The sequence below is a fragment of the Python bivittatus genome, unplaced genomic scaffold (genome assembly GCF_059951505.1).
Source record: "Python bivittatus isolate LINGU-HERP-01145 unplaced genomic scaffold, Pbiv_v1 ctg000020_np1212, whole genome shotgun sequence".
NCBI lineage: Eukaryota > Metazoa > Chordata > Lepidosauria > Squamata > Pythonidae > Python > Python bivittatus.
In genome coordinates this window covers 74,355,487-74,383,485 of record NW_028277030.1, presented here as the reverse complement: position 1 = coordinate 74,383,485, position 27,999 = coordinate 74,355,487, and the positions used below count along the sequence as shown (strand labels likewise).

Sequence of the window (27,999 nt, the reverse complement as noted above, 5' to 3'; positions counted from 1 at the left end):
ATAAACTGCATGTTAGTATGCGGTATATAAAATACTAAATGAAAAATGAATATGAAAAATAAAGATATCATCATATAAATCTTTTGTAACACAATTGCATAAGCACAACATCACTGTAGACGGATAGGCAGAAGCTACTGAACAAACAGTTGTGGAATTTGGACTATTACGGTTAAAGAAAATCTGAATAGTTGGGATTTTAATCCTAATTCCACTTCCAAGACGACATATGGATTTTGCCATGTTTTAAATAACTGTTCAATCATATAATAAAGTGATATGATGCAAAACTACTAGAAGTAGGTTTATCTTAAAGGTCTCAGGCACAATGAATCCTTTTGACATATCCCTCTTCCCGGCCTTGATCAGCTGGAGGTTTTTCACCTTCTTCCCTATATCCACGGTTAGATCTCAAAGCTGAACAGTTAAATAGCCACTGGTCTTATCAGGGCAATATTAAAGCCTCCTCAGCAGGCCCGCCAACCTTGCAACTGGAAGAAAAAAAAGGAGAGAGAACAGCAGTGACAGCAGGCCAATGGAATAGAACAGATGCTCCCTTATCTGTGAGGTATATTATGTTTTTCTTTCAAAAAGAAAGATAGGATACTGTAAATGTATCAAATGAAGAAAATTGAAATACTTCAATCTTTTAGGACTGGTTGTAATTTCATCCAAGGAATTTTAGTTGGATAAAACATGTTGGATCTAGATATTAGGGCTGTGTAGTGCTTCAGATGTAGTCTCCAAAATGTGAGAATGTGAGCGTGGCATCTGTCTGCAACACCTTAGAGCAGTTATAGCTTTTCCTAGGATCATACAGCAATTTCAGAGGGCAAGGCAGTATGCCTTAGTCACCTCCCAATTGGATTACTGCAACACATCCTACTTGGGGCTTGAGGACTATTTGGAAGCTTCAGCTGGCACAAAATGCAGGGGGGCAGAAAATTATGGGCGCCACATGTACACCTCTGTTCCATGAGCTGCAACAGTATGCTTCTGGATGTAATTCAAGGTGCTGGTGGTTGCCTTTAAAGCCCTCCATGGCTTGGGGCCAGGTTACTTACAGGACTGTCTCTCCCCAGTGATGTCTACCTGTCCTGTTAGAACAGGCAGGTGAGGCATCCTCTGGGTCCCATCCACTAGAGCGTTCCATCTGATGGGACCCAGGAAGAGAGCCTTTTCTGCCATGGCACCAGCCCTCTGCAATATCATCTCCCCTAGATTAGACTTGCCCTGACCCTGCTGACCTTTCACAAGGCATTAAAAAGCTGGCTTTGCCATTTAGCCTGGGGCCCTGCAGTGTAGGTGAGCTCATTTCATGGTTAATCTGAAAGTGGGACATTATGAGTGTTCTTGGCAGCTATTTGTTTTTTTAAATGTTGGTTGTTTTAACTTGTTTTTATTTGTTTTAGTTGTTAGCCACCCAGAGTCATGTAAATTAGATGTGTGGGCATATAAATGTATTCAATAAATAAATTTGTTGTATTCCTGCCTCTATTTCTTACCCTCATGACAATTTTGTGAAGTAAGTTAGACTGAGAGACAATTACTGATTCTAAATCACCCAGTGGGTTTCATAGCTGAGTGATGATTTGAACTTCAACTGGACTCATACATCACACTTAGTCATAATGTGGTTTGTTTAGTTTAGCATGTTATATGATTTGCAAACCAAGTTTGTAGCTTAGTGCAGCATTCTCATATTTAATAAAGCATGGATAACCAAACCACAGATTAACATGCTCTGTAAACCCAGTCTTAGTTTTTCCAGTCCTAGTCCAACACTGTTTCTTATCCTGGAAAATTAAGCTATAAATATTACTTATTTATAGAAAATTAAGTATAATTAGTACTGATTCTAGGTTCTTCTGGATGATGATGTGAGAATGCTGGACCAGAAATGCCAACTTTGGTATGATCCACTTGAGCTGCTAATTAATTATGGCATTCCATAATCAAGATGATGCCACTGGAAAAAAATCTTTCCTTGAGTGTTGCCCAACATACTTTCAATAAGAAAAATGGCAACAAGAACTTTAGAAGATTTCAAAACACTGGCAGGTGGTTCAGGAAAACATCTGGTCCCCAAGATGTTTAGTGCTTTGGGACTGATACCAATATCATTATTTGATTCTGCAGGCAAATAAGCAATCCATCACTAACAGGACTTGCTCCTTCCTTTAGCAAAGAGGAAGGTTTTAATTTAGAGTAAACGTGTTACAATTAATTGAACAAAATTGAGCACTGTAGGCAAAGAGTTCTTGCACCCTTTAAAAATGATTTGAAATTTAAAAAATCAGAAGACATGAAAGAAATCTCCAGTAAACAAGAAAGCACATTGCTTTGCAGATGCTGTTGAACTACAATTCCCAATGTTCCTTACAATTGGCGACAGTGATTGGAGCTGCTTGAAGTAACACTTCAGCAATATCTGGAAGCCTGCTGGTTCCCTAGCCTGCAAGTTTTATAAGATATATGACACTCTCCTTCAAATGATAACCTGACTAAAAGAGCTGTTCTAGGTTTATCTGTACACATTCGATGAAATATTTCTAGACATGTATTCATCATTCAGTGCAGGTAAATTCATATTTCATTCCAACAATGGATTTTAAGATCACATATTAAAATCAATACACAAAATAGCTTCTCTAACCCCAAGAGAAAGTAGGCATTTTCCTTTCTAATCATGACACAGGCAAGAAGGAAATCAGTTGCAGCTCAACATAAGAGTGGGCCTGCACAGGTAAAAAAAATGTCGACAAAGCAATCTTTGGGATGCTTGAAAAAGCATTTCTTCCCAGTTGGAGTTCATCCATGTCTCCTGAGACACTTACTGGTGGCTCACTAGGTATTGGTATGGAAGACGCAGCTTCACAAAGAGGTAATGGAATCAGGGTGATTCCAAATGAAACATGAGACTGGCTTTGGGGTAGATTCTTATACAAAAGAAGGGATCTATCTGTGTGTTTTCACAGCAAAATAAGTTGGAGTTCACTAATGATTAAAGTAAATTTTAACTTCAAAGTTCACTCTTCTAAACAATTATCCTTCAGCTGATTCATAGTCTATCGAAAGGGTAAATCTGACAACAAAAGCTTGAGTCATTAGTGCTTATGTATCTAAATTACTGTCTCTAGAACTCAGTAGAGCAAGCAGCTGTGTGCCAGATCACCTAGTCTTTTGTCAGAAATAGTAGCCACTCAGGAAGTGGTGTCAGGTATATGGCCAGTCTTTGAGGAGAGTTTGTAGAAACATCTTTCTCTCTAGCTTATAATTTAGCTGGAGGGAAAAAAGAGTCCATGTTAATCTTATAGCACAAAGCAGAGTTTTTCCAAATATTTTAAGGAAGTTATGCTTATCATGCAATACTACAGGAAGTCATTTATTGCAGCAGTTATTACAGGGCTTTTTCCCTAACTTATCTGCACCAACATACTGATTTCTTTGCCCATTAGAATAACACACTTGGAGTAGTAAAGGGGCAACACAAACTGATTATGCTATACAAGCAGAGAGTTATGAAGCCAGCCAGGAAGTAAGTACATAGATTTCTCAAGAATAGTGTGGGGATTAACAGTTGTAGATAGATGTTAAAAAAAGGCCTCCCCATGTCTCACTGTCAGCGTTCATTCCACAAACTGCAGGTTCACTTGTCCATAAGGTGGTTACATTGTGCATTTTCTTGCCTTTCCTTTCAGCAGTAAATTATATGGAGCAGTGATGATGGCATGCCAGTGAGTGAAACCACACTTTACGGGACAGATGTATGAATTCCAATAGAAGAGAATATTTGTAGCTCAGGGTTTAACTGTGGAGACCTTGGTGCTCTCTGAGCTTGGTTGTTTGCTTGCAGACATTTCATTACCCAACTAGGTAACATCATCAGTGCAAGTGAGTGTGGGGTTTGCTCCCTGTTTATATACAGTAGCTTGCCCTGCCACTGTTGGTGGGGAGTGTGGTTTTCTCCTTGTCAAGGAACTACCAATGTGATGAGGAAGCACTGTTTAGAGTAGGCACCCTGTGTTTACCATAATGCACATTCCTCAGAGTGCTTATTCATGTATCTTCTCTTGGTCAGCTCTTCTCTCTTTTGCCATTTCCTCTTTAAAACATCTGGATTGAATACATAGTTCTTCATGGAGAATATCTTATTTAAACAAACTTAGTTCTCCCATTAAAATAAAGATTGTCACCCATTATCACTGATAATTGTTGTTAGCTATAATTGCTGTTAGCAGAATAAATATGTGTTTTGTTCTCCAGAAGAAATGATAGTAATTATGGCAAGGTAAAAGCTAAAACTTGGGCAAAGTTGCCATTAAAAAAATATCTTAAGATTACAGCATAGTATTTCCATTGTTATTATTGTTTTCACATGTATTTCCTTGGCTGATGAAAAGCACTTCTGCTATAGCTTTATCCATCAAGATAGCCCATCTAGTTCAAACATCTGTGTCATACAGTAACCAACAGGATGTATTTGGGAAGCTCACAAGCCTAGATTGGAAGGGATAGCTCCTTTCCATTGTTGCTTACCAGCAACCAGTGTTTAAGGCATGGTGCCTATAAGGGTCAGGAGGTGGTAAACTATTGTCAGAATCAATAGCCGTTGATAGCTTGATCCTTTGTGTACCTGTCTAATCCCCTTCAAACCATCCAAATTGGCAGCCATTAGCACAATTGCTGGGTCTTGCGTCATAATTTCTATGCTCAGCTAAACTTGTCTGGATATTATATGTGGAGATGCTGCACAGGACTAGGCAGCAAGTGAACAATGAATCTGGTCACAGGTGCAGGCATATTTCAGAACTACCTACTGATTGGCTTCTTGCTTGTTTTATTAAAAACTGATATCACCATAATAGTGTAATTTAAATTAGGGAGAAATACACTGAAATGAGAACAATATCATTAAATACTGTAGATACCCTCCAAAGTGAATAAATTAAAAGTCATCTCCAACCTGGATGACATCTAGGTTTGTGGACTTCAACTCACAGAAGTCTCAGTGGTGGTTATTCTGGCTGGGGAGTTCTGAGAGATGAAGGCTATTCATTTAAGGAAGACTAAATTAGATCATGAAGGCAAAACCTGAGCTAAGGAAGGGGTAGTGACTCTTGAAAAAATATTTTGCTAGCCTGGAACCAGATCCTAGATACTTGCTTGTTCATTGGTTTGGAGGAACAAGAACCTACTGGATGCTTCAAATTCCATGTGAAAATGTTACATATATTAAGAGTTAGCTGGATCACAATAACAGAGGTACTGTATTAATAAATTTCCCTTAAGACCTATGATTGCTTCTAGATCAGGATTTTATGGAGCAATTGCCCTGCTTTATTCATGGAATTTACAGTGAATCCAGAGAACAATGCCTTCCACTTGTAATTCCTATACTACATTCAAGAGATATTATTTGATAACTGAAACATTAATTAATTACCTAAACATAGTTATTTGTAATAACAAAAAAAGAGAGACCAGCAGTTGTTGCTACTTTCAGTTACATAGGGCATTTCAATGCTTATAATGAAAGTGAACCAAGTGGCAATTTTTAGTACAAAATAAAAATAAAGATGCTCTTTAACCAAACAAGGATCATCCAAGACCTAAAGCTTTAATCAAATAAAGAATAAAAGCTATATATAAAAAGTGGTTTCCATTCATTTTCAAACAGTACTACACCCTCTGTTCAAAAAACACTTGGTGTTATATTTATTTATATTATCATAAAATCTCTTATAACTGGATTATATTGATATTTTTATTATATACTTTAGGATTAAACTGTCCTGACAGGATTTCAGCTATTCTAATGGATTATGACATGATGTTTAAAACTAGGACAAATCAGCAGTTCTTCCTTGTGTTATATTTGTATGTAAAGGAAGCCGGATGAGAAAATAAAATTTTGTCTAGTCATGGTTCATTATTATGAGCGATGTCATTCTGATATAATCCAGAACCAGCATATGCAGAAGAAAAAAAGTATTCTGAAACCCTAATGGACTTCAGTTTGGTCTGCTACCTTCTTTCAACAGCCTACTATATTTATCGTAAAATTTCCTGCCTTTGTTTATAAATACAAATTGAATCAATATTACACGCTCCTACTGCAATTTGCTTTTATGTATGTTGAGTGCTGTGGAAATTGAATTTAAGACTAAAATTTTAAACATATTTTTTCAAATGTAATCCCCACTAAGTGCAAAGGAAATTTCTTCTGAGTAAAGATTCATATAACTACTGTATCACGTAAATTGAAAAAATCAGCAGATTTGCTTAGCTCAAATGGGCAATTAAAAAAAAAAAAGATACAATGGACTCTTGTAAGCATGTTTGTACCATGTGGCGCAGGGAAATGTTGCATCACTAAGTAAAATAAAACAATTATGTATCATTAGATGCATCATACTGAAAACATGGAAGAACTATTCTAGTTTAAGTACTGATCAGATATTTAATTTAAAAGTTCACTTTTTTCCTTTTTGTGTAATTCTCCTTTCACTACTTTAGAAGTGTAATTTTATGAACAGATCACATCTTTTAAAAAAAATCAGAAAGAAATGAAAACGCGTATCAATAGCTTTGAAGCTGCATATGTACATAAAACCACTTTCTGTGAGTTGATAGTTAATTACTCTTCAAATTATTATGACAGTTGGAAAGTATATGAGAGTTGCATGCATGCTATTCTTCCTCCCCACCCATCTTCAGACGTACAAGGGTCCAAGTTACCCCATCCCTTAAGCAGGTTCTGAGCTACCATTTATGTTACAGTTTATGTGGTCTTTGCTCTCCAATGATGGAAAACAGCCCCTAAAGGGTTACAGAAGTGAACATTAAAAAGGTGCATGTAATGATGGCCAATAATATAAACAGAAAAAGCAAACCTGCAGTACATACGGAAGATAAAAATGAATTTTGTAGTTCAGCCAAGAATGAATGTTTATTTCACTTACCGGCAGTATCCATTTCCTCTTTTATCACGGAGCCAGAAAGCAGCTATTACTCCTTTTCTATTTTCCTCTTCCGTGCCTGCTTGCTTACTTGCTCTCTTCTCTCCCCCTCCCCACTTACAAAGCTCCCTGCCAGCTTATTAGACCTTGCTGGCAGTTACTGCACACACCGACTACAGCAAACATCGCCAGGGAAATTTATCTCTCTCTAAGGATGACAAATAACCATTAGCTCCATTATCAGCAGACTATGCAAGCCTATCATCATAGAGATAGTTGAATTCCCCAATGTATTCCCTGTGGGGATGCAACGGGAAGAGGAGGGAGAATTCAAAATCAGCCGAATGGCACAAGCCACTTTCCAAATTCTTGCAGTTAAAACTTCCTTAAAATGGATGCAAAAAATTCCAGAGAGAAATCTTTTGAATAGCAATAGTTATGTCCTTGATCAGGAAACATGAAACAGCTTTTTACTTTGACTTCTGAAAGCTTTCACCGTTATGAACCTCTCCTACGAAAACAAGGGACTGAATTTGGGGAAAAGCAACATACGAAGAAATACCACCACATTTGAACTACCAAGAAGCACTCTAACTATATATAGGGTGATTATTTTGTGTGTGTGTCTGACAGAGCCATTGTATCAAAATGGTATCTATGTTGAGTATGAACTAGTTATAAGAAACCAGGAAAGATGGTTTGGGTTGTGGTTAAAGGGTTAATTAAAAATGAAAGTTTTCCAGTCTTACCCAGATGGAATTCTCCAGATGTCTGGCTATTTGCTCATCCTACTTGGAGGATTATGTAAATTGAAGTCCAATCCATCTGAAGGACAACTAGCTAGGGAAGACTGGGCTAGTCAACGACTGAGTTCAACCATAATACTACACTGAAACTAAACAAATCAAGTTGAATCAAATTCAGATTTATTTAATGACAGTCAAAAACTAGCAAGGTAAAAACCTAAAAACAAGGAAAAATTGAGCAAGTCACAACAAAGCAATATAAATCATAAGATAAAATAGAAGTATAATAAAATAAAGGTACAATAAAATAAAATTGAAAATATCATAATGTCATCTCTCCAAGATTAGGACATCTTATGCTTTCTTACAGAAATCACTGCAGATAGAAACATAGCAACTCCATCAGTGATAGGTGGGGTTATGAACCACCTCTACCTCATAATAAATTTGTTTTTTGTTAGGAGGCAATAAAAGTATGCCTGCACGTAAATTAGCATAGAAAGGTTAGTGGAAAAATACATGCAATAGGGTCTCAGGTTCATTCTGATCACAAGGACAGCATCTCTCCATGAATGGGGTCCAACTGTATCTCCCACCTAGTTTTGCAGAGGGTAAGGCACTGAAATGAGACAAAGACTCTGCAATGTGCTGGGCAAAACAAGAAACCAAACAAATGGCATTATAATTTATGAAATATGTGAACCCAGGGAAAATAAAGAGAAATCTTATGCTAGGGATTATCAGGAAAAGGACTGAAAACATCTGCTTTAGAGCACCAGGTGAGTTTCCTTCAGTCCTTAGTGAAAGAAGTTTTGAATACAAGTTTAAGGACTTAACTTAAAAAAAAAAAACAGCAAAAGGGGGATTAGAACCTTGATTTTGGAAAGTTACAAACAGTTTAAGGATCCAGATGGATTTGAAATAAGATTTTGAAATTAATTATAAGAATCCTTCCTGTAAGAAAATGCTGTTGTTTTGAATTCTTTAAAAAAAAAAAAAACAATGATAGGATGGGACTTCGAAGGTTGGACACTAGAGGGAATGAGAAGGAACTAAAGATTACAATTAAAGAAGAACATTTAGATTTGACTTACTAATATAGAATGAAGTAAAATTTATTAACATTGATATATTGAAGAATACTTTTGAACAGTGGACCCAGAAGTTAATTTTAAGAGTGTCTGCCTCCATAGATAGACTGTTTTAAAAGATGTTATGGAAGAGGAGCAGGTTTTACCAGACAAGACTGAGACTGATTTGAAAGTGTATTTGTTAAAAAGAAGGAATATAAAGTTGGTTTATTTGATCAAGGTTAAAATAAATATGTTGTTATCTCTGGTAACCCTTAATGGACTTTTGCTGACCAGGACTGAATGATTAGGCTTTACAGATTTGTTTATAGATAAGAGATGAGGTATGGGAAGAAGAGATCATTCACTGTATTTTAAAAGAAGGCAATAAGTTGCTAAAATTGTTTCTACTTCTTATGAAAGGGGAAGTCATTTCTTTATATATTTCTTTTCTCTTTCTTTACTATACTTTGCTATATTCTTATTTTTTTCTTTTCTATTTTTCTTTCTATTTTTTCTGCACTTTCTATTTTTTCTTTAAATTCTTTTATTTTTTGTTTGCATTAGTTCTTATCTTTTTAATTGTAATGCTTAATAAAATTACTATTAAAAAACTATATATAAAACAATTTACATCTACAGTACAGTGTTTGTTCTGTATTATGTGAATTTGAATCTGATTTCCTCCACTGCAGTACAGACACAGAACACTAAAAATGAGCCTATCTTCTGACATGAGAATGTCACAGAATGACATTTGGAGTTGTCAACGTTAGCAGAGGCACAGAAGGAGAATGTCACAATGTTTTACTTCTCCCTTCATTGCCACACTACAATAAAAGCTAAAGTGGTATTTCTGTTTGCAGAATTCTTTTCATTATAATGTTTCAGCAAGGTGGTGATACCTAGCTGATCTTGTGTGGGCTCAGAAGCTGAACAGTGTCAAGACTGCTCAGGACCGGATGGGAGCCTTTTATCTTAGTATGCAAACTTCAAAGCATGTCTACTTGTTTATCAAAATCTGGAAAGTTGGTCTAGTGAGGTGGTTACAATCACGGTATTATGTTCTACTGCTGTTTCATGATTATCAAAATCTTTTTTAAAGTAAATAATAGAAAATATTGATCATATCACCAAAAATATGGAAATAAATATATTCCCAAAGTCCAACCAAGTCACCTTTGGTCAATTTTAGAGAGAATTTTGCAGAATCTTGTATCTCTGCTATTAGCCATACAATCTAGGTAAAATGCATAATAACACTTGGGGATGGCTGTGGGCAACAAAGACTGGTGGAATAGACTTAGCGGAATCACAACAGAACTAAAAGAGTATTTTCTGCCATTCCTTTTCTCTTTATATAGCAATGTAGCGGGACTCCTTGAACCTGCAATCACAAACCATAACTATGAGCAGGGCAAACTTGGATAGAGACACTTCTTGCACCAAAAAAAAAAAAACCCACTTTCTCAGGATTTATGTTTAATTTTGTTTCTAAAGAAAAAATGCTAGGATTTGCCCCAAATGCTCATACTGGAAAAAAGTAATGAAAGGGGGAAAAGTGATATCCAAACTGCTTCTTTTGAAATATGAGACAAGAATGAAAAGCAATATTAAAATGAACAGAAATTTTAGAGATTTTCCCCCTTTAAAAATGGGAAGTGTTACCTGCTATTTTAGGAACAGAATTAATTTAGTGATATGTCTGGGGCCCATGCCAAGCCTCCTGCGCTGGCATCGACATACACACACACACACACACACAGGATGTGGAGTTTTTAGTGTTCTCTGAACTTGGTTGTTTGCTTGCAGACGTTTCATTATGCAACTAGGTAACATCACCGCACCGATTAACCTTCTGACTCTTTTGTCAGCATCTGCAACAAAAATTACAGCAAAAAACTGCAAAAACTGTACTTGGGCCTACATGTATATGAAATTACTTTTTCCAGCATCAGAAAGACTGGTTTTTCAATCACAATATTTTTCCAACAAATATTTGTTTTCAAGAACATACGCTAGTGATAATATAGACCCAATGACAATGTGCTTTTCAAATTTCAGCATGGAACCGTATGAGTCATGTGATCTACAGATTACAGTAATCATAGATTTGAAGGAGCTAGATTGAAGCCGATTGCTGGAATCAGGAAATAAATAACGTAAATCTAGGCTGTAGAGTTGTCAACGGATGAGGGAAAGAGGGAAAGAGACAATGTATAATGTCATAATACACCAAAGTTTGAATGACTAGTGTTGTGAAAATAGTCCAAATTAAAAAAAAAAAGCCAACAAGACATTCAAAAAGTTTGGAAATACTTGATTTTAAGACTATGCCTGCTGGACGGAGTCCATGCGGACAAAGAGGATGGCATGTCCTCCTTTTGCTGGACATCTGGTAACCCTAACCTATAAAGATATAATGAGAGAAGGGAAATGTTGAATCTATGCCATCTTCCTTGACTCTTGTAATTTCATCATGATTCCATGTCAGATGGAAGCTTAATCAATGTAAAGAGAGTGAAAGGACCATTTTTGCATCTTTGCAGCTGTAAAAATAGTTTGACAAGTCATGACAGAATAAGACCAATTAATTAATGCTAAGATAAATTATCCCTGCTACATGTGAAAGCCAATAAATATTTCCAGTTTATGAAGCCCCAGTTTCTCTTCTTGCCTTTTTGGCAGATAGGTAATGGTGTATCTCTACTAATAAAAAGGGCTTTCTTAAATGAATTATGAATTCTGAAGCACTAGTATCTTTAGCACTTAGAAGAGAATGCCAAGAAATGATTAACAGGAATCTTGGGATCTCTTTCAGATCTTCTTCTGCACATCCACTAACTCAGAGCTGAATTTCCTAACCTTGTATCTCTTCTGATGAAAGACATCCTGCAAACATCAGTGATTTCCTAAATTCCAGAACCATGCCTGTACCTCCTTTAAAACTTTACTTAAGTAGCAGAGGAATGCAGCCATACACTTGCAATATCTATTTCCTTGTAACTAAATCCCATGTGGTTTAGTGTAACTTATCCACATGTAGAGGGATTTCTATTTCAATCATTTAAAGATTTAAATCTGCTTCTTATACAGACTCTGGAAAGTCCTTATAGCACTACTGGCTTTCTACTTTGATCACTTTTCTTTCTTTCTTTCTTTCTTTCTTTCTTTCTTTCTTTCTTTCTTTCTTTCTTTCTTTCTTTCTTTCTTTCCTTCTTTCTTTCTTTCTTTCTCTCTCTCTCTCTCTCTCTCTCTTTCTTTCTCTCTCTCTCTCTCTTCCTTCCTTCCCTCCCTCCCTCCCTCCCTCCCTCCTATCTTTGCTTACCAGCAAAGCTAAATTATTTACTAATTATATTGCAAAAATGTTGACCAACATGGTTTTCTTGCCCTGTTTTTTAAACATGATACTTATGTCTTTGTAATGAATAAGATCCAGAAAATAAATCCTTAAAACAATTTTATTTATAATTTATCATATACTGTATGTCCATCATTGCAAAATCAAAATGTCAGCAAAATAGTACCATAAAGGGATGACATAGGTGTAAACTAAACATTTTTATGCATATATGAAACAAAAATAACAAAAGTGCCATGGTAAATATAATTCAGATCATTTTAGAAATATAGATAATAACATTTAAGAATTAAAAATTTATTTACTGGCTTTTCAGAAATTACTGAAAGCAGAGTTTTATTTAAATATAAAGCTCTGCTTTCAATGATTTCCGAAAAGCTAGTAAATGTTGCCATCTGTTTATTGGTTGCATTTCTATTGGTTTTTATAATTTTTCACCTATTTTGTTTTATGGTAGTTTTCTTATATACAGTATATATTTATTTTGATTTTGTTTTGTTCTGTGGATATTTTAGCATAATTTGATGAGATTGTAGCCTGCCAAGAGTCTTTTGTCTGCAGTAGGAAGAAATCAAATAAATGAATTAATGTCCATCTTTTACGTGATGCATTAAATTACACGTACCAGACCCTTTGGAGGGATATATATACTTTGAGCATATTTTATTTATCGTATTTATATAGCCGCCCATCTCACATAAAGTGACTCTGGGTGGTGTATGAAGGGTATGCATGAAAAAGGAAGAAATGCTTTTTTTTCAGAAATGGAAAAGATAGGTACACAAACTTACAGACCAGAAGATTGTAATTGATGTTGTCAGAGGCTTCAACTTTATTAACGCTAGGAGGGTCAGGTGAGGCTAAAAAAGAAAGACTCAATTGCTCCAGGAACAAATGCTGGCAATGCGGTAGTTGGCATCGAGGCCCGTGAGTCAGTTCTGCTTGTCATTGTTTCTTTATGCCGTTAGGGGGTAACATAAGGTTAGGCCCTGCTAAGTGAATATTTGTGCTTCAGTTAAGCATTCTGAAATTGTGATTAACCCACTAGCAAGCTGCAATTCAGGTACTATTATTATTTGAAGCCCTTGGCAATGATGCAAAACACACAGAACAACAATATATCTTATAGAGGAGCTGGTGGGAGATAGAAAGCATATTGTTTATTATACAGTTCTTTTTCCACCTGGCTGGTCACCCATTCACAGTATGCCACAAGACGCTGTCTATTTCTGTCAGGGAGCACAAGTCAGTGCTGTTTGGATGACGTGTTCCTAGGGTAGTAATCAGGCTAATAATCCACTGTATTCCTTACTTTTCCCTTCACAATAGCATCCCATTAGCACTTGCACTTTAACTGCCTGTTTGGAGTGCGACTGTAGATACTGTAATTAGCACTATAACATTCAAGTTTATATTAAGACTCTGAATGTGGTGGGGGAAGCAATATAACTTCTTTAATTTATACCCAAATTACAGACAGTTTTCAGCAGGAGTACTTGCTTCAGGAGAAAAATTAGGCATTCCAGGATGGAAATATTCCCAATGATGCCAAGGCAAGCTAAATACAGGTAGCCCTCAACTTATGACCATTCATTTAGCGACTGTTTGAAGTTACAATGGCGCTGAAGAAAGTGACTTATGAACTGTCCTCGCACTTACAATCATCGCAGTGTCTCTGTGGTCATGTGATCAAAATTCGAGCACTTGGCAACCAGCATGTATTTACAACGGTTGCAGTGTCCCGGGGTCAAGTGATCACCATTTATGACCTTTCCAGCTGGTTTCCAACAAGCAAAATCAATGGGGAACTGTGTAATTCACTTAAGGACCATGTGATTCACTTCACAACCATGATGATTCGCTTAATGACTGCCACAAAAAATGTAAAATTGGGTGTGGTCACATGATGGCTCGCTTAATGACTGCACCGCTTAACAATGAATTTTCCAGTCCCTATTGTGGTCGTAAGTTGAGGACTACCTGTAATACACTGAAAATTTATTTAAGACACTTTTAAAAAAGCAAGAACATAGAAGGGGTGCATGTTACGTATAATGCAAATGGAAAAGTTTAATAACAAAACTAACAATACCCAGGCAATCTCAAATATTATAATGCCATATAGATTTCAGTTCTATCCCATGTGCAGTAGGATGATAAAATACAGTATTTTAATGAGCAGCCAAGCATGCAGCTTTCTTGGTTTACCCTTGAAGACACGTCTGTGAGGTTTGTTAACCTCCCATCTAGCAAAGTTCCAGCAGCTGGTTTCCCTGTGGTTCTCCCCAGTTGTTTTGCCAGTTCTTCACAATTTTTAATTTATCGAAACAAGCTTGGAAGAACCAGCCTATTCCTAGCAAATGCTGTTATGTTTTTAATGGATTATTCCATTTAATTATCAAGGTGACTACCAAATTTGCTATTAGGAACAATATTAAAAGTCTGCTAGTCTCTCAGTTTCTTCAATATCATACGAGATTTTACAACACTTTTCATTAAGCTTTTTTAAATCCCTGTCAATGCAACTTTATATGTTTTTTTTAAAAATCAATTGATATCTTCAGAATGGCAATAAATATGTCCAAACAGGGCTAATACGATAATTAAATAACTTTCAAGCAGGAAATTATTAGTTTTCACATTTCTTAATCTCATTATTTTAAAGCTAAAGAGACACAAACATTAACTAGACAAAAGAACCAGTACAACATACTATTATTGCATATTAGTTATATAAAACTATGACTAAATAGCAAAAATTTAAATAAAAAGATATTACAGGATACAAATAAGTTTCTTTAGTTTTTTAAATTGTATTTTAATTTAGACTAAACATCTTAAATTCATGCTTGAATCCTGATTTCTAAAAATATCATATAGAAAGAATCCTTGACATCAATCCATATTACTCTACACGCATTCATAGACAGCTCCAAAACCAATGAAAATCATATTTAATATAGCATATGCTTTCTCTAGAATTGGCATTCTATGTTTGCTTAAAATTTGATAGAGCATCCACCTAGTTTCAGTACCTGCTAATCTAGTTTAGTCAGATAATTACTGTATATCATTATGGTTTTTAAACTGATTCCTTTTTGACACTTCAACATTTTTTCTTGATTCAGATAATCAGTGACTAACCCTTTGATTTCATCATTGAATAACTTTTTTACAATTGTTCTATTATCAGTTTCTCTTCTCAGAAAAAAATCTTAAATTATTAGTTTTAATAATAACAATAGGGGGACGTGGTGGCGCAGCAGCTTAATGACGCTGAACGTTGCCGGCCAGAAATGGTCGATGCTTCAGTGGTTCGAGTCTAGCCTTCGCGTTAACAGGGTGAGCTCCTGTTTCCTCCCCAGTTCCTGTCAACCCAACAGTTCGAAAACTCACGTGAGTAGATAAATGGGTACTCTCACTCCGGTGGGAGGAAAAATGCTGGCGGCGCCTTGCAAAAGGAGTCAGGAGCAGTTGCCGGTAAGCGTGAAAAACTGCGCTCGCCCAAAAAGGGCGCAAAGCAACGGAAACCCCGCCTCCTGCGCTCGCCAGCTGGGCTCTGCTCTAGGAAGGAGGCTCTGGCAAACCACTTCTGAAACACCTTGCCTTAAAAACTGCAAGGACTCGTCCAAGCAGTCACTGCAGAGTCGGTAACAACTGAGCACAGATTAATAATAATAATAATAACAACAACAACAACAATAATGGAATAATTTGGCCATTTTAAAAAGTGAGAGAGCCATTTTTGCAACAAAGATTCTTGCCAACTACTTGATAGAATGCCTTTTGAAGGGACAAGTGCTTAGATCCAGCTTGCAGGACACATATTGGCATCACAGGCAGGGAATAATAGCCAAGCTTACCGAAGAAATGAGGTTAACAAACCTTTTGCCAGTCCTGCAATATAAGGGAGAGCTGTTAGGGTGTCCACAGGGCGTGGTAAAAAAGATGGTGACCACATACGTTAAAAAAACAGTGGAGTTTTGATTGTATCATGGTGGCTGTCATCTTCACCTTTTTGACCACATCCTGCAGACATCCCAGGGTAGCTATATAGCCATGCAATCTTGCTTGCAGGGAAGTTTTAAGTGAGAAATTCTTTTAAACCACTGAAGCTACATATCTAAATATAAAAAGGAACTTAGTAGAAAAAAGGGAATTCCAGAAAGAAAAAAAGGAGAAGCAACAATCATACATACCGAATCCTAAAAAAAATTAATAAATTCAGCTTCATTAAAGTAGTTATTCTTACATGCTTGAATAAAATCTTGGATTTTAGAATATGGTCAGTGTTCATTATGGTGAGGATGGCTGGAGAAGAATCTGGGTCTTCTGCAAAGAGGCTGATAGGCAGGCCCTGCTTGCCCCTGTGTCTGCTTCCCTTTGAGCACAATTTTTCATTTTATAGAATGTACAAGATAACTGACAGGCTGTGCCTTTGAACAGAACTGCTGTTCTTTCACCTATTTGAACAAGAAGTTCCACCTCTGATGCCAGCAAACCAGAAAATTACCTAGTGCCTGAATCCACCTTCCTAATGACCCTATGGTTGAATGGCAGTTCCCTGTGAGCTTAACTTCCATCTACTGAAGAAAGAATTGGCTTTGGAAAAATAACTTAGGAACTGGGAAACCAGTGGCCTAAGTAATGTGCACAAAGGGCATGGTTCTCTGGAATTTATTCAAGAATCTGTAAGATAAATTGTAGCTTTGCCCTCTAACTCCTGCAAATCTTATTTCATAATTGCAAACCAGCTTCTGGCATAGTATTTTCAAACATATCTTCACAATACTCACAACTGCTTTGTGAATATTTTTTTAAGAGATTCATAGGGCAATTAGTTGTACAGTTAATCCATATTCTTAGTTTTTTTTATGCACTTCTATGTTACCTTGGCATATCCTTAGTCTGAGTTTCTTAAGTAATAAGACACTTTAGATTACCTTGAATAAAAGTGAAAAGTTAGACTTAACTTTAAATTAAAATTATTTTAGGAACTTATGCTCTGACCCTGGATATGAAGCAAAATCAGCTTGCAGGTTACTTTTATTCAAAACAGACCCAATAACATGGTGATCTGGGCCCAGATTCCTTGGCTGTGATTATATCCTTAGTACTGCCAGCCTGCTGGATCCCTTCTCCTGGGGAGATTACAGAAAATCATTGTAAAGCAAAATGCGACTATGGCCTGAGCAACAAACACGTGCAGTGTGTCTGGTTCCTCAGACAGTTGCTGCCCACAGATATACCAAATATACAAAATGGATTTTTTCACAGATTAACCTGCATCGGTAATCAAATGTTACAAGCCTGAAGTATATGTCCAGTTCAAATACTGTAATAGCTTGTGAATTAATCCAGATGGCTATAATACATGTCAGTTCACATAATTGAGGCTACAGAATTCAAGTATAACACCCCCTCACACACACCATTTTTAGATTCAACCTATTTTGGAGAATTCACAAGTACATGTAATATTAATAAAAGTCGGCTTTGGCTGCTAAACTAAATTTATGAATCTTTTAGACATATATCCCATATTAAAATTTCTCTGGATGCTTACTCAGAAGACATACTACTATTAAAATCTGCAAAACGCTTGTTAAAATGTTTAATACATTAAACTTAAAATGTTAAAAGCACCAATTCATTTTGTAGTTTATATTTGGATATACAAATGTCCAGCATTATGTCTCCTCTTTAGGAATATACATTTTAGTTAAAAAGCCCTCTATGAGAAATTAAAAATTTAAGCAGGCATTTGGTATTACAGTAAAAACAGTTTACCCATCAATATGGCAAATACCCCATCTAGTGAGCTAGTTCTGCACAGCAACCTTTCTTCATGGCTGCATTAAAGTATTTTTAGTATATAACTTAGATCCTTATTCTGCTACCTTCCCTCCAAAGATATGGCACCAGCAGCAGCCACTACAAAAACTCTTTATTTGAAATATAACTATCATTAAAGTATTACTGAAAAATGTGATGAAACATCAGATTGTCACAAGCCACAATAAACCATGGAACAATGATGCTAACATATGAACCTCACCCGGCAATAAACCAAGATGTCTACTTTGCCCCCACAATTACACCAACAGCACCATCACAGACCCCAACAACTCGACACACAAGATTAGAGAGGCTTTCACACGCTGTTCCTTCAATGTAATACAGTATATGCCATCATCTGCCAATAATGTCCCTCTGGGTTCTACATAGGACAAAGGGGACAAACTTTGCACAAAAGAATTAATGGAGACAAGTGTAATATCAGGACTCAGAACAAGGACAAAGTATTATTAGAGTATTTTAACCTTCCTGCCCACTGTTCTTAAGTCTCAAGGTAAGTGTTTGGAAGAACAAAACTACACCAGCACTTTTGAGTCAGAAGCCACAGAACACACATACATTAAAAGGCTTCAGGCCATCTCAGAAGAGTTTAACAAGCACAATGGTGTTTTAACCCTTACAATTGCTACTAGATGAGAAACTGTCTCACGTGTAACTGAATCCTCATAACCACCCTTTCTCCAACCCCCGCCCATCCTGATATAAACCCTGCATCAGTTTAACCACACCATGCATCTGATGATATGAGCTACAGTTCAGGAAAGCTTATGCCTTTTAATACATTTTATTAGTCTGAAAAGATGTTACTAGACTCCTGATTTTTGGCAGCCATAACACAGCTCTCTTCCTTCACACACTAAATTTATAATAATTTTGTATATTATAAAATATACAAAACAGAGATTAAAAATAAAAGAGAATAAACCCTCAACTTTGAAAGCAGTACTTCCTGAGCCCAGTCATTTCTTGATTTCAGAAAGAAACAGGAAATTGCAAATATAGTCTGGGAACAGTTAGACAGAATTTACATATAAAGTCAATAAAAAGTTCAGTGGCACTTTTTCTCTCCCTCCCACTTGAAGTTGTTCTGCAGTTAAGATACAATTTATCATTTGGTTGAACTAGAAGCTTTAAGACATGCCCAGAAAGGGGAAAAAATATTGTGTTTAAAGAATATGTGCTACCATCAAAACATGATTTTTCTTAAACAGTTAAACATCTTCTAAAATGTTTTGAGTCTACATGATGCCAATAACATAGGGATGAAATACAACACTGTAACTAGATATAATTGATCTATCATTAACATACTTGTCCATTTACAGGGTACTGAATTAGTTTCCCCCAACTTGGTTTCTTACACTGTAGATATGCCATTCTGACTTAGAGTTGATGGAATATGTTATCTAATAATGGTAGAACAACTTCAAGTTTGAAGAGAGCACTACATATTTTAAAGTAATTATTTTCAAATGCATTTTGGCCTGAAAGAAAAATTTCAGTACAAATTCTAATAAAAGGGCAGTTCTGAACTCTAGACAAATGATGTCACTTTACTTGAGAAATATAGAAATGGGTTGTGCCCCCTAGGACTACTGACAACAAAACAAGTTGCAGAACTTAAAGATAGAAGCTGATAAATGGAAGAATTATATAAGCTTTTCTACAAGGGTTTTATGACTCCAGATGTTTCGATGTAATATCCAGTCACAAAAGTTTCAAAGTTTTTTCACCATCCCAACAAAATACTACTATTTAATGATATTTCATTAACATCTCTTTGTACATGTTGATTTCATCTGTCTATAAATGTCATCTGAAGTATCAAGAACTATTACAAGTTTCCAATATGGAAACTTTACAGTAGATTTATAAGCAAAGTTATGTATAGGATTCAAGCACTATGTTTTGGCATCAATAGAAACCTTAAAGCTCTCACCCCTACATACCAAAATCCCATCTCATTTATAAAATCTCATGTGTCACAAAAGTAAACTTTATTTATTTTTTCCTTTAGACTCTTTCACATTGTTTAGTCTCCTTATGCTGAAATAAGATTGAAATATTTACATGAGTATAGACAGAGAATGACATTTTGTTTTTTAAATAAATGAAAGCTCTTGGAGTTATAGAAAAGATTAATATTTGGGGTAAGAGTCAAATCTTCATAGCTTTCTATTTCCACATGATAAATTATCCTACATACCAGGAGGAAATTCAGTCTGAATATGGATCCTGATAAATCCAAATGCATATGTGGACTTCTGACCTATTTTTTAGTAAAGGTTGGATAAATATCCAAATAAATGGCATAGCAACTTGATGGAATGCTTTCCTCAAAGTCTCACTTATATCCTGGATTTTTCAAATTTGGGTTTACCAATAGGACTATCAGATCCTGATTTCCAGTCATAATTCCATCCCAGTCCTGTATATTTACTTCTTCTACTTAATGAAACTTATTCCTAGTACAGCATGGATAGGATTATCACTGTCTTTTTATACAGAAAACCATCTAGACAATATCAGTATAAAGCCAATCATTTCATTGGTTAGTCTACTTAATGAGGTCTAGAGCTTACAGAATTCTATAGACAGATGACAGGACATCATCTTGCATGCTGGAAATAACAATTATCTGTTTAGAGATGCATAGATTATACAGAATGATAGACAGATGGATTCTGTGAATCACTGCCAGAATGGCTTTTAAGGCATATCGTATCTGTAACCAGAATTTTATCATTAACAGTTTCTTGCAGCATTAGATAGGTTTCTTAGTTCTACATGTACTAGTGAAGATTACAGTAGATTCCCTCAATATTTTGATGTCATCCCGGAAGGTAGATCGCATTTCTCTCGCACAGTTCTAGATGCAAAAGCCTAAGGAATACTGTACCATAGGATGCTGGCTCATCATTAGAATATAGCATGCCTATTTTTTGGAGGGGTGGAAAACTACTGTCAATGTTGTCATTATAACTATATATTTTGATCCTCAAGAGTGTTTCCAGTTAGAGAAGTGTATTGCTACTAAAGTGCAATGAATTGAAAGTGAACTATAATTGTGGTGCTGCACTGCCTCTCAAACAGCGTTTTATCTCTATTTTAATCTCACAATTTTACATCCTCATAAAAGAGGTAGATATTATTGAATTGAGATTAGTTATTTACTAACAGCGTCAGTGGCTGCTTTCACTCATAATTATAAGCCAGACTTCAACCATGCTTTGTTGAACATGGTTTAACGCTGTGAACTGTTTGGAATATTGCATTCAACTGTAATGAGTGGGTTTGCACACATCACGCTAAGCAAAAAGCAAAGAGACTACATTGTGGCTTATGTGTTGTGCAAACCAAAATCGGTTTGGAGCTGGGTGGTGCCTAGATTGAATTAAATAAAGCAAAACAGTGTATGATAAATAAATCCTCCACTCTTTTAGCAGAACTGTCTCTGTCTCCTTTTTCAGGTGATTTAAAGAGGCTTTGCTAAAACTGATCTTTATGATTTCCTGATACTGTTTCTTCCTTTAAACCCTTCTTTAAAAACATAGTTTACTAAGTAAAAATTCATCTTGTTAAAAATTGGTTTTGATCTGCACGTTCGTGTATTGTTACACGATATACTAGCTTTAAAGTATCTTTTTAAAAAATTACTGTATAATTACACTTACTTACCAGACTGTCCTTATCGACTTGGCCTCCTCCCTTTTCCAGTCTAGGACAATGCCACCCGCAATCACTCTCCTTTCCTTTCTTCTTCCCTAAACGTTTTCCTGCACTGCTCAGACACTAATGCACGGGTGCAAAGCAACCAGGGCTTAGCTGACATGTGCTGCTGCCAATTACTTCTTTTAAACCCCCCAATCTTTCTGTTTCAGATATAAATAGATATAAAGACAGAAGGAGGTTTCCCATTATCTTCTATAAAAAGTAACTCTCCTTCTGAGAATACCAGAGATCAGAGATGCAGAAAAGACCCTGCCCCAAATGCAGGCCTTGGAAAATTCCCAAGCTAACCTTTCTGGAGGTAGTAAGTGCTCCTTCTTAAGTGTTGCTGCAATCTGAATTTAAACTGAAATAGAATGGGATGCTTTAAAACAGGAAAAAGACAAAGGGAATTGTATGGAAGTGCTTCTCCCTCCTTCTTTTCAGCTAGCAGTTTCTTTCACCAAAGTATAGCCCTGTATGCCCATGTTTTGTGAGAGCAATTAGGAGGAGATGTAATTGCAAAGATGTAATTTTATACAACCAAGCATACAAGAAGCTCAGTCTTGGAAGCTCTCTGGATGATATTAGGTCTGTCAATATAAGTGCATAACAAATAAAAGTACTATCCTATAATGAAAATAAATGAACAAGCCCCTGATTTGATTTCTTCAGTGTGTGATGGGGCTATTAGGTCTGAGCTGCAAAACTTGAGTTGATCATTAGATGGCAGCAAGAGACAGAGAAAACACTAACTCGTGTCTGCCCTCTAATGGTTGTCTCCATTTTTGCATCCCAGATATGGCAGCCCTCATGTGCAGGGCGGAGGGGGGGTATGGGGAAAAGAATTAAGTTTTATTATTTATTTAATGTATACCGCAGTAATTGTTCTTAAAAGCTAGGATGGACAAAGGGAAATAAATAATAACCTTGTACAAATTTTTTGTTTTAATTGCGCTGGTCCTCAAGCCAAAAGAAAAAGAGGTTTAGTCAGACACAGATGTGGGATACAGCCACGCATCTCTAGCCATGTTTCTGGAAACAGACACTGTACTTGCAGCTGTTATAAATAAAGAGTAAGAATGTCCAACAACCCAATCCTACTTAATGTAGGCCTTTGGTCCTCCCACCCCCCCAAAGTTAAACTATTGTTCACAGTATAGAAGTTTGGAATTAGTTCCTATGTTCTCTTGGCATGTTAAAAATATTATATAAAGCAATAATCATCTCTAGTTCTCTTAAGATACAAAACATTATATTTTAATCTAAAAAGTCACTCCAGCACCACTGTAAGTAGGCCAGTATTATTAAAGCAATTAAATAGAACTTGGTCATGTAAGACTTTTTAACAGCTTGACATGTCCATGGCCTACTAAGGAATTCATTAACTTAGCAGATGCCTGAGATTTAAACCAAAGCAAAATAAAAAAGATCACATCTTTGTTCTCCATTCAAGTTTGACCAGTAACTACATAGTTCTTCACTTCACACTCACCCATGTAATTATATAATTTCAGTATCCCACATGCTAGAGATGTTCTTGTTCTTAACAAAGAGTACAATTAGTTGCTTTAAGAGACTACTTTGTATTAAGGAATTCTGAGTGTACCAATTAGTTTTGCTATTTTTAACCTAACCTGTTAACCACTAAGTTGAACAGCTGTACAACTTGCAAATGATTCAACAGGTAGAGCTCTTTCCTGTCACTGCACAGCACATTAAATACTGTTTCTTGAATGTCTGCTTCCCGCGTAAAAAGCTCTAAGATATCTGCCCAGATGAGTACTGCAAAGACCCTATAGGAGCCACTAATCAGGAATAAAAACCCATTCCTTAATCTTCAGCTATCCAAGTTTATTCAGCCAAGCAGTACACATTCCCTCCTAAAAGAAAAAGGATCAGTACAGCCAACAACACCAGAGCCGAAGTGCTGTTTAGACTCTCCCACCGCTAGGAAAAGGATTAATCCTTAAATTAAAATCAGTGAAGGATGAACACGTTCAGCAAATGCCATTTTCTGGAGGTAAATGCAGGGCTGGGAGCACCGTCACCAGACGAATCGCTCCCGGCCAAGTAGCTAGGAAAAGCACAGAAACCCCGGCTGTCAAGGAAAAGGTTTAGGTGAAAGTTAAGGGTTACCAGGCGGGAGCTGCAACATTCGGGACGCTAGAAAACTCCCTCCGCTGCCCTTCCGCGAGGGCCAGGATTCCCCAGCCCACCTCGGCTCCCCCGCACAAAAGGGCATCCTCCGGCGAACGCCGGGCAGGCGCTGGTCCCCCCCTCACCCCTACCTGAACCTGAGAGCGGGGCTCGGAGCAGGGCACTCTTCCTGAGCGTACAGAAAGCGGAGATGTCGCTCTGGGTGCGGCCTCTGGGTGCGGCCTCGGTGGGAAGCAGCAACCTGCGAGGCGAAGGAGCCGCCGCTTCGGCTCCAGGGCTCCCCTCTTTCTCCTCCATCCTGTCTTGGGAAGCGGGCTGCAGGACGAGCCCAGCCTGTTCCTCCTGCTCTTGCTGCTCCCTCCTCTGGGTCTCTCTCTCTCCCCGGGTCGGGAGCAGCCTGGGCGAACTAGGCGCCTTCTTCCGCAGACAGTGCGGCACCTCACCCCAGCAGCAGCCCCGCCGCCGAGCGCAATCAGAAGTGACCCGCGCGAGAAAAGTTTTGACAGGAAGGGACCGCCCCCAGTCGCTCCGTTTGCCTCGCCGTCAGTCGAGCAACGGGCTCCTCCATGGCCGGTGCTGCTGCTCAGCGATCCCCAAGCGGGCGGCATCCCTCGGGGCCACCGGGAGCAGAGGTACCCCCAAAGTAGGACGGGGGCCCAAACCCAGAGCCCCGGGCAGGGGAATCCAGGGAAAGTCCCAAGTGTCCCAACTTGGCAAAGACATTGCAGGGAATTAAATGATTACTCTCTTGTTACTTGCACACCAAGAGGTGGCTGCATCCATTTGGGAGAGACCTGGTTGCCCTTTGATGACCCATTTATGATTTGCCCTTGGAATCTGATTATAACATGTTTTGGGGGATGTTTTAGGTGAGGCATGAATTTGGAATGTGATGGCACACCTTTAGGGAAATTGCTTCCAGGAAAGTAGCCACGAGCAATTCATACATAGGACTTTTGTGTGCGTCTGTCTTTGAGTCAGTCTTGACGCTTGGCAACTGCCTGGACTAGGCCCTGCAGTCTTCTTGGCAATATTTCAGAAGTGGTTTGCCATTGCCTCCTTCCTAGGGCTGAGGGAGACTGACTGGCCCAAGGTCACCCAGCTGGCTTTGGGCCTAAAAATAGGATTAAAACTCATAGTCTCCTGGCTTCTAGCCTGGTGCCTTAGCCACTGTGCCAAACTGGCTCTCATATATAGGAGTACCTTGCATGATAGCTTTGAATTTTGCTACACACAGATGAGACACAAGCAGCGATTTAATTGCTTAGGTGCTTTTTGAGGCCCTTCTTCTGTGGGTCCACCTGAAGTCAGAAATGTGGCAAGGGGTTCCAGGACAATTCCTTTTGGGAAGCAGAATGCTGTGCCTCTTCTATGGTCCTTTTGTTTTAGGTAAATGTTTATTTGCCCTAGCCTTTTAAATATTGGTTTTCTCCGTTTGACCTCAGCTTCATTCCATTTTAATTTTAATTAATTTTAATTTTAATTAAGTTCTTATTTTTACCTCAGGCAGTCTGCTTTATCTGGTGTTTTGGGGTTTTTTTGGTTGAGTGTAATGCACTGTGTCGCTCTTTTGAGGTTGAAGAAGATAGAGACTGCTAATAAGTGGGTCGTGTGTGTGTGTGATATCACAATAGAGACAGTCTTCAGCATGCTTGACAGTTGATCTGTTGGTAGTTCATGCAGAGGGAAAATGGATCTCATTATATATTCAGATTCAGTTATTTTGCCAAATACAACTATAATGCTTCCTTGCAATGTACTTAATTGAGGCTGTTTTGTCTAATTCTTTGGAAATATGTCACTTGACATATATATCCTTATAGACCTTGGGAATCTGACCTGTCCGTCCTCCAAACAGGATGTCCAGGCTCTTCTGGGAGGCAACTGCCTTAGTCCCACACATAGAGGAGGCACCATCCAAGTATAGTTCAGTATTTGAAATGATCAAATAGAACAATAGTTGACTTTCAGTGAAGTAAAACCAAGCATTCAAAATACAACCCAAGAGTTTTATCAGTGTTTTGGATTTCCCACACATCTCCATTTACTGGGTCATTGACTTCAGTGAATAACAAACAATGAAGAAAAAGGTGACATAAACATACAATGCAGTGAGAAGGACACAGGGGTGTCCCAAGAACATTCTGTCCCCAGCATTCTCAAAATCTTAAAGAGTCCTGAACCCTTGCTATTTCTTCCAATGAAAGCGAAGCTGTACTAGTATGAAAAATTGTACCACCGCTTCTGTGACATAGTGCCCACTGAACTAAAATGAAGGAGACGTTATGGGACTGAACTTCGTTACACATTTACTTGAAAATAAAATGTGATTCCACTGAAATGTCTTTCCTCAAAACTTATTTAACAAATATATTCTAGCAGTTCAAGGTAGCTCACAATAATGAAACTCTTACATATGAAATAGCCATAAAAATCATAAAAGGAACATTGAAATAGAAACGTATTGTTCTTTATGGTATATTTAAATATATAATAAATATTTCTATAAAGTTACTTTTCTGTCCTAAACTTGTGAACAACAACAATAATAAAAGTTTCATAATGAAAAATAACTGCATTGAGTTTGTGACATAAATCACTACTGTCCGGGCCATAATCAAATCATAAACTTTAGTACAAAGGAGATTTGCAGTATCTTATTCAGGAGAATCAGAAGATGGCTGATTCAACAATGTTTTAGTTTTGCTAGTGACTCTGAATATATACATAAATTTTCTAGTATTGACATATGATATTATAATGTCTCTCTTATGTATTGCTAATGTATCTGACACTACAATCTCTGGGTAGTGAATATAAAATCAATGGTTTCATTAAAATTGCATGGAAAGTGCTTTAATATCCATTTCCCGAATCGGCAGTTACAGTATAAAACATTTTTATCCTTCATTTATTTTCTTGTCTTCACTGGCAAAATATTCTATATGGAAACGTCTATATAGTGCTATTGAAATATGTTCTATTAAATATTTTGATAACAAAGAATATTAGAGCTCTTTACTCATATTCTATGGTACTGGAATATAGTTTAACTATATCTGTAGATTTATAAATGTTGAGCATCTAGAGCTTAACCAAGAGGAAAGGGAGATCTTTGAGTAATCTCATATCTCATAAAGTTTTTTTTTAATCTTTTCAAAGAAATCAAAGAACACAGAATTGTTGGAAGTTTGAACACCTGTGGATATGTGTTACCTCCCCCTTCCTCTGTTGTTTTCCCAATAGGAATTGGTGTCTACCCACATAATTGATACTTACCTTCTTAAGGAAAACCATAAGGAAATTAATCACCTCTTATGCAAGATCAGGCTTAGCATTTATTTTTCAGTTCAAATGTATGTATATACATTTATGTGCATGTTACAATACCTGGATGCAAAAGGAACCTAACCAGTCTTTTCTGCTTATTCAGTGTCTCAGGAGAAAATTTCTGAGATGGGTTGTAATTATCATAGTTTAGTTGTTTCATCTGGGAAGTTTCCTCTGAGAAAGAATGCATAGGATTTGAGCCTAAATATGTCATAGATTATGCACAGAACTGGCATTTTGCTTTGTTTAATTTGAGATTGTGGAGACTTGAAATTTCCAGTCTTTTATAAGATTATTAATGGCTATAAACTAAATTATTCTGCCATAATTGCATATCTGTATATCAGTTAGCGTTTCTTAGCCATGCTTGAATATATCATGGTGAAGAAAGATAAAAGGGCATTCTTAGAAACTATATTCGGCCAAACAGTGTATTAAAATATGTATTTCCTTCTGTCACCAACAGAATATGTCAAAGTCAACCACATACACACCCAATTCTTTGAGAAATTAGGCCACAACCATTTCCAAATGTATCAGTTTTTAGGCGATTAGATGGAAAGACCTTTTCCTTATAGTGGATAGATGAGACATGGTATTGGATGAAGAAAAGTTTGGCCTACAGTCTATCCCAGGGATATTTCCCTTCAACCACCTTATGCATTTCACTATAAATAAATTTTGAAAATATCCTTTTGAACTATTGATTTCTGGTTACTGTTTTCCCTCTGAATTTGTATATGTTACATAATAATCAGGCCACATCCTTTACAAGGAGGGCTGAAACAATTTTCCCCTCCGGC

General features: G+C 37.0%; 1 protein-coding gene across 3 annotated transcripts in view; it reads right to left on the bottom strand.

The window, feature by feature from the left end:
- PHACTR2 (phosphatase and actin regulator 2) overlaps positions 1-24,255 on the bottom strand; it is an 89,342-nt gene extending 65,087 nt beyond the window's left edge. The window contains exon 1 of one of the 3 annotated variants that reach the window (XM_088141655.1): positions 23,998-24,255. In XM_088141655.1, coding sequence (XP_087997781.1) covers positions 23,998-24,163 — 166 coding nt within the window. In that variant the 5' untranslated portion in view covers positions 24,164-24,255. The remainder of the gene's footprint in view (positions 1-23,997) is intronic. The other 2 variants (XM_088141658.1, XM_088141670.1) reach the window with 2 other exon arrangements.
- Positions 24,256-27,999: the final 3,744 nt, after the last annotated feature.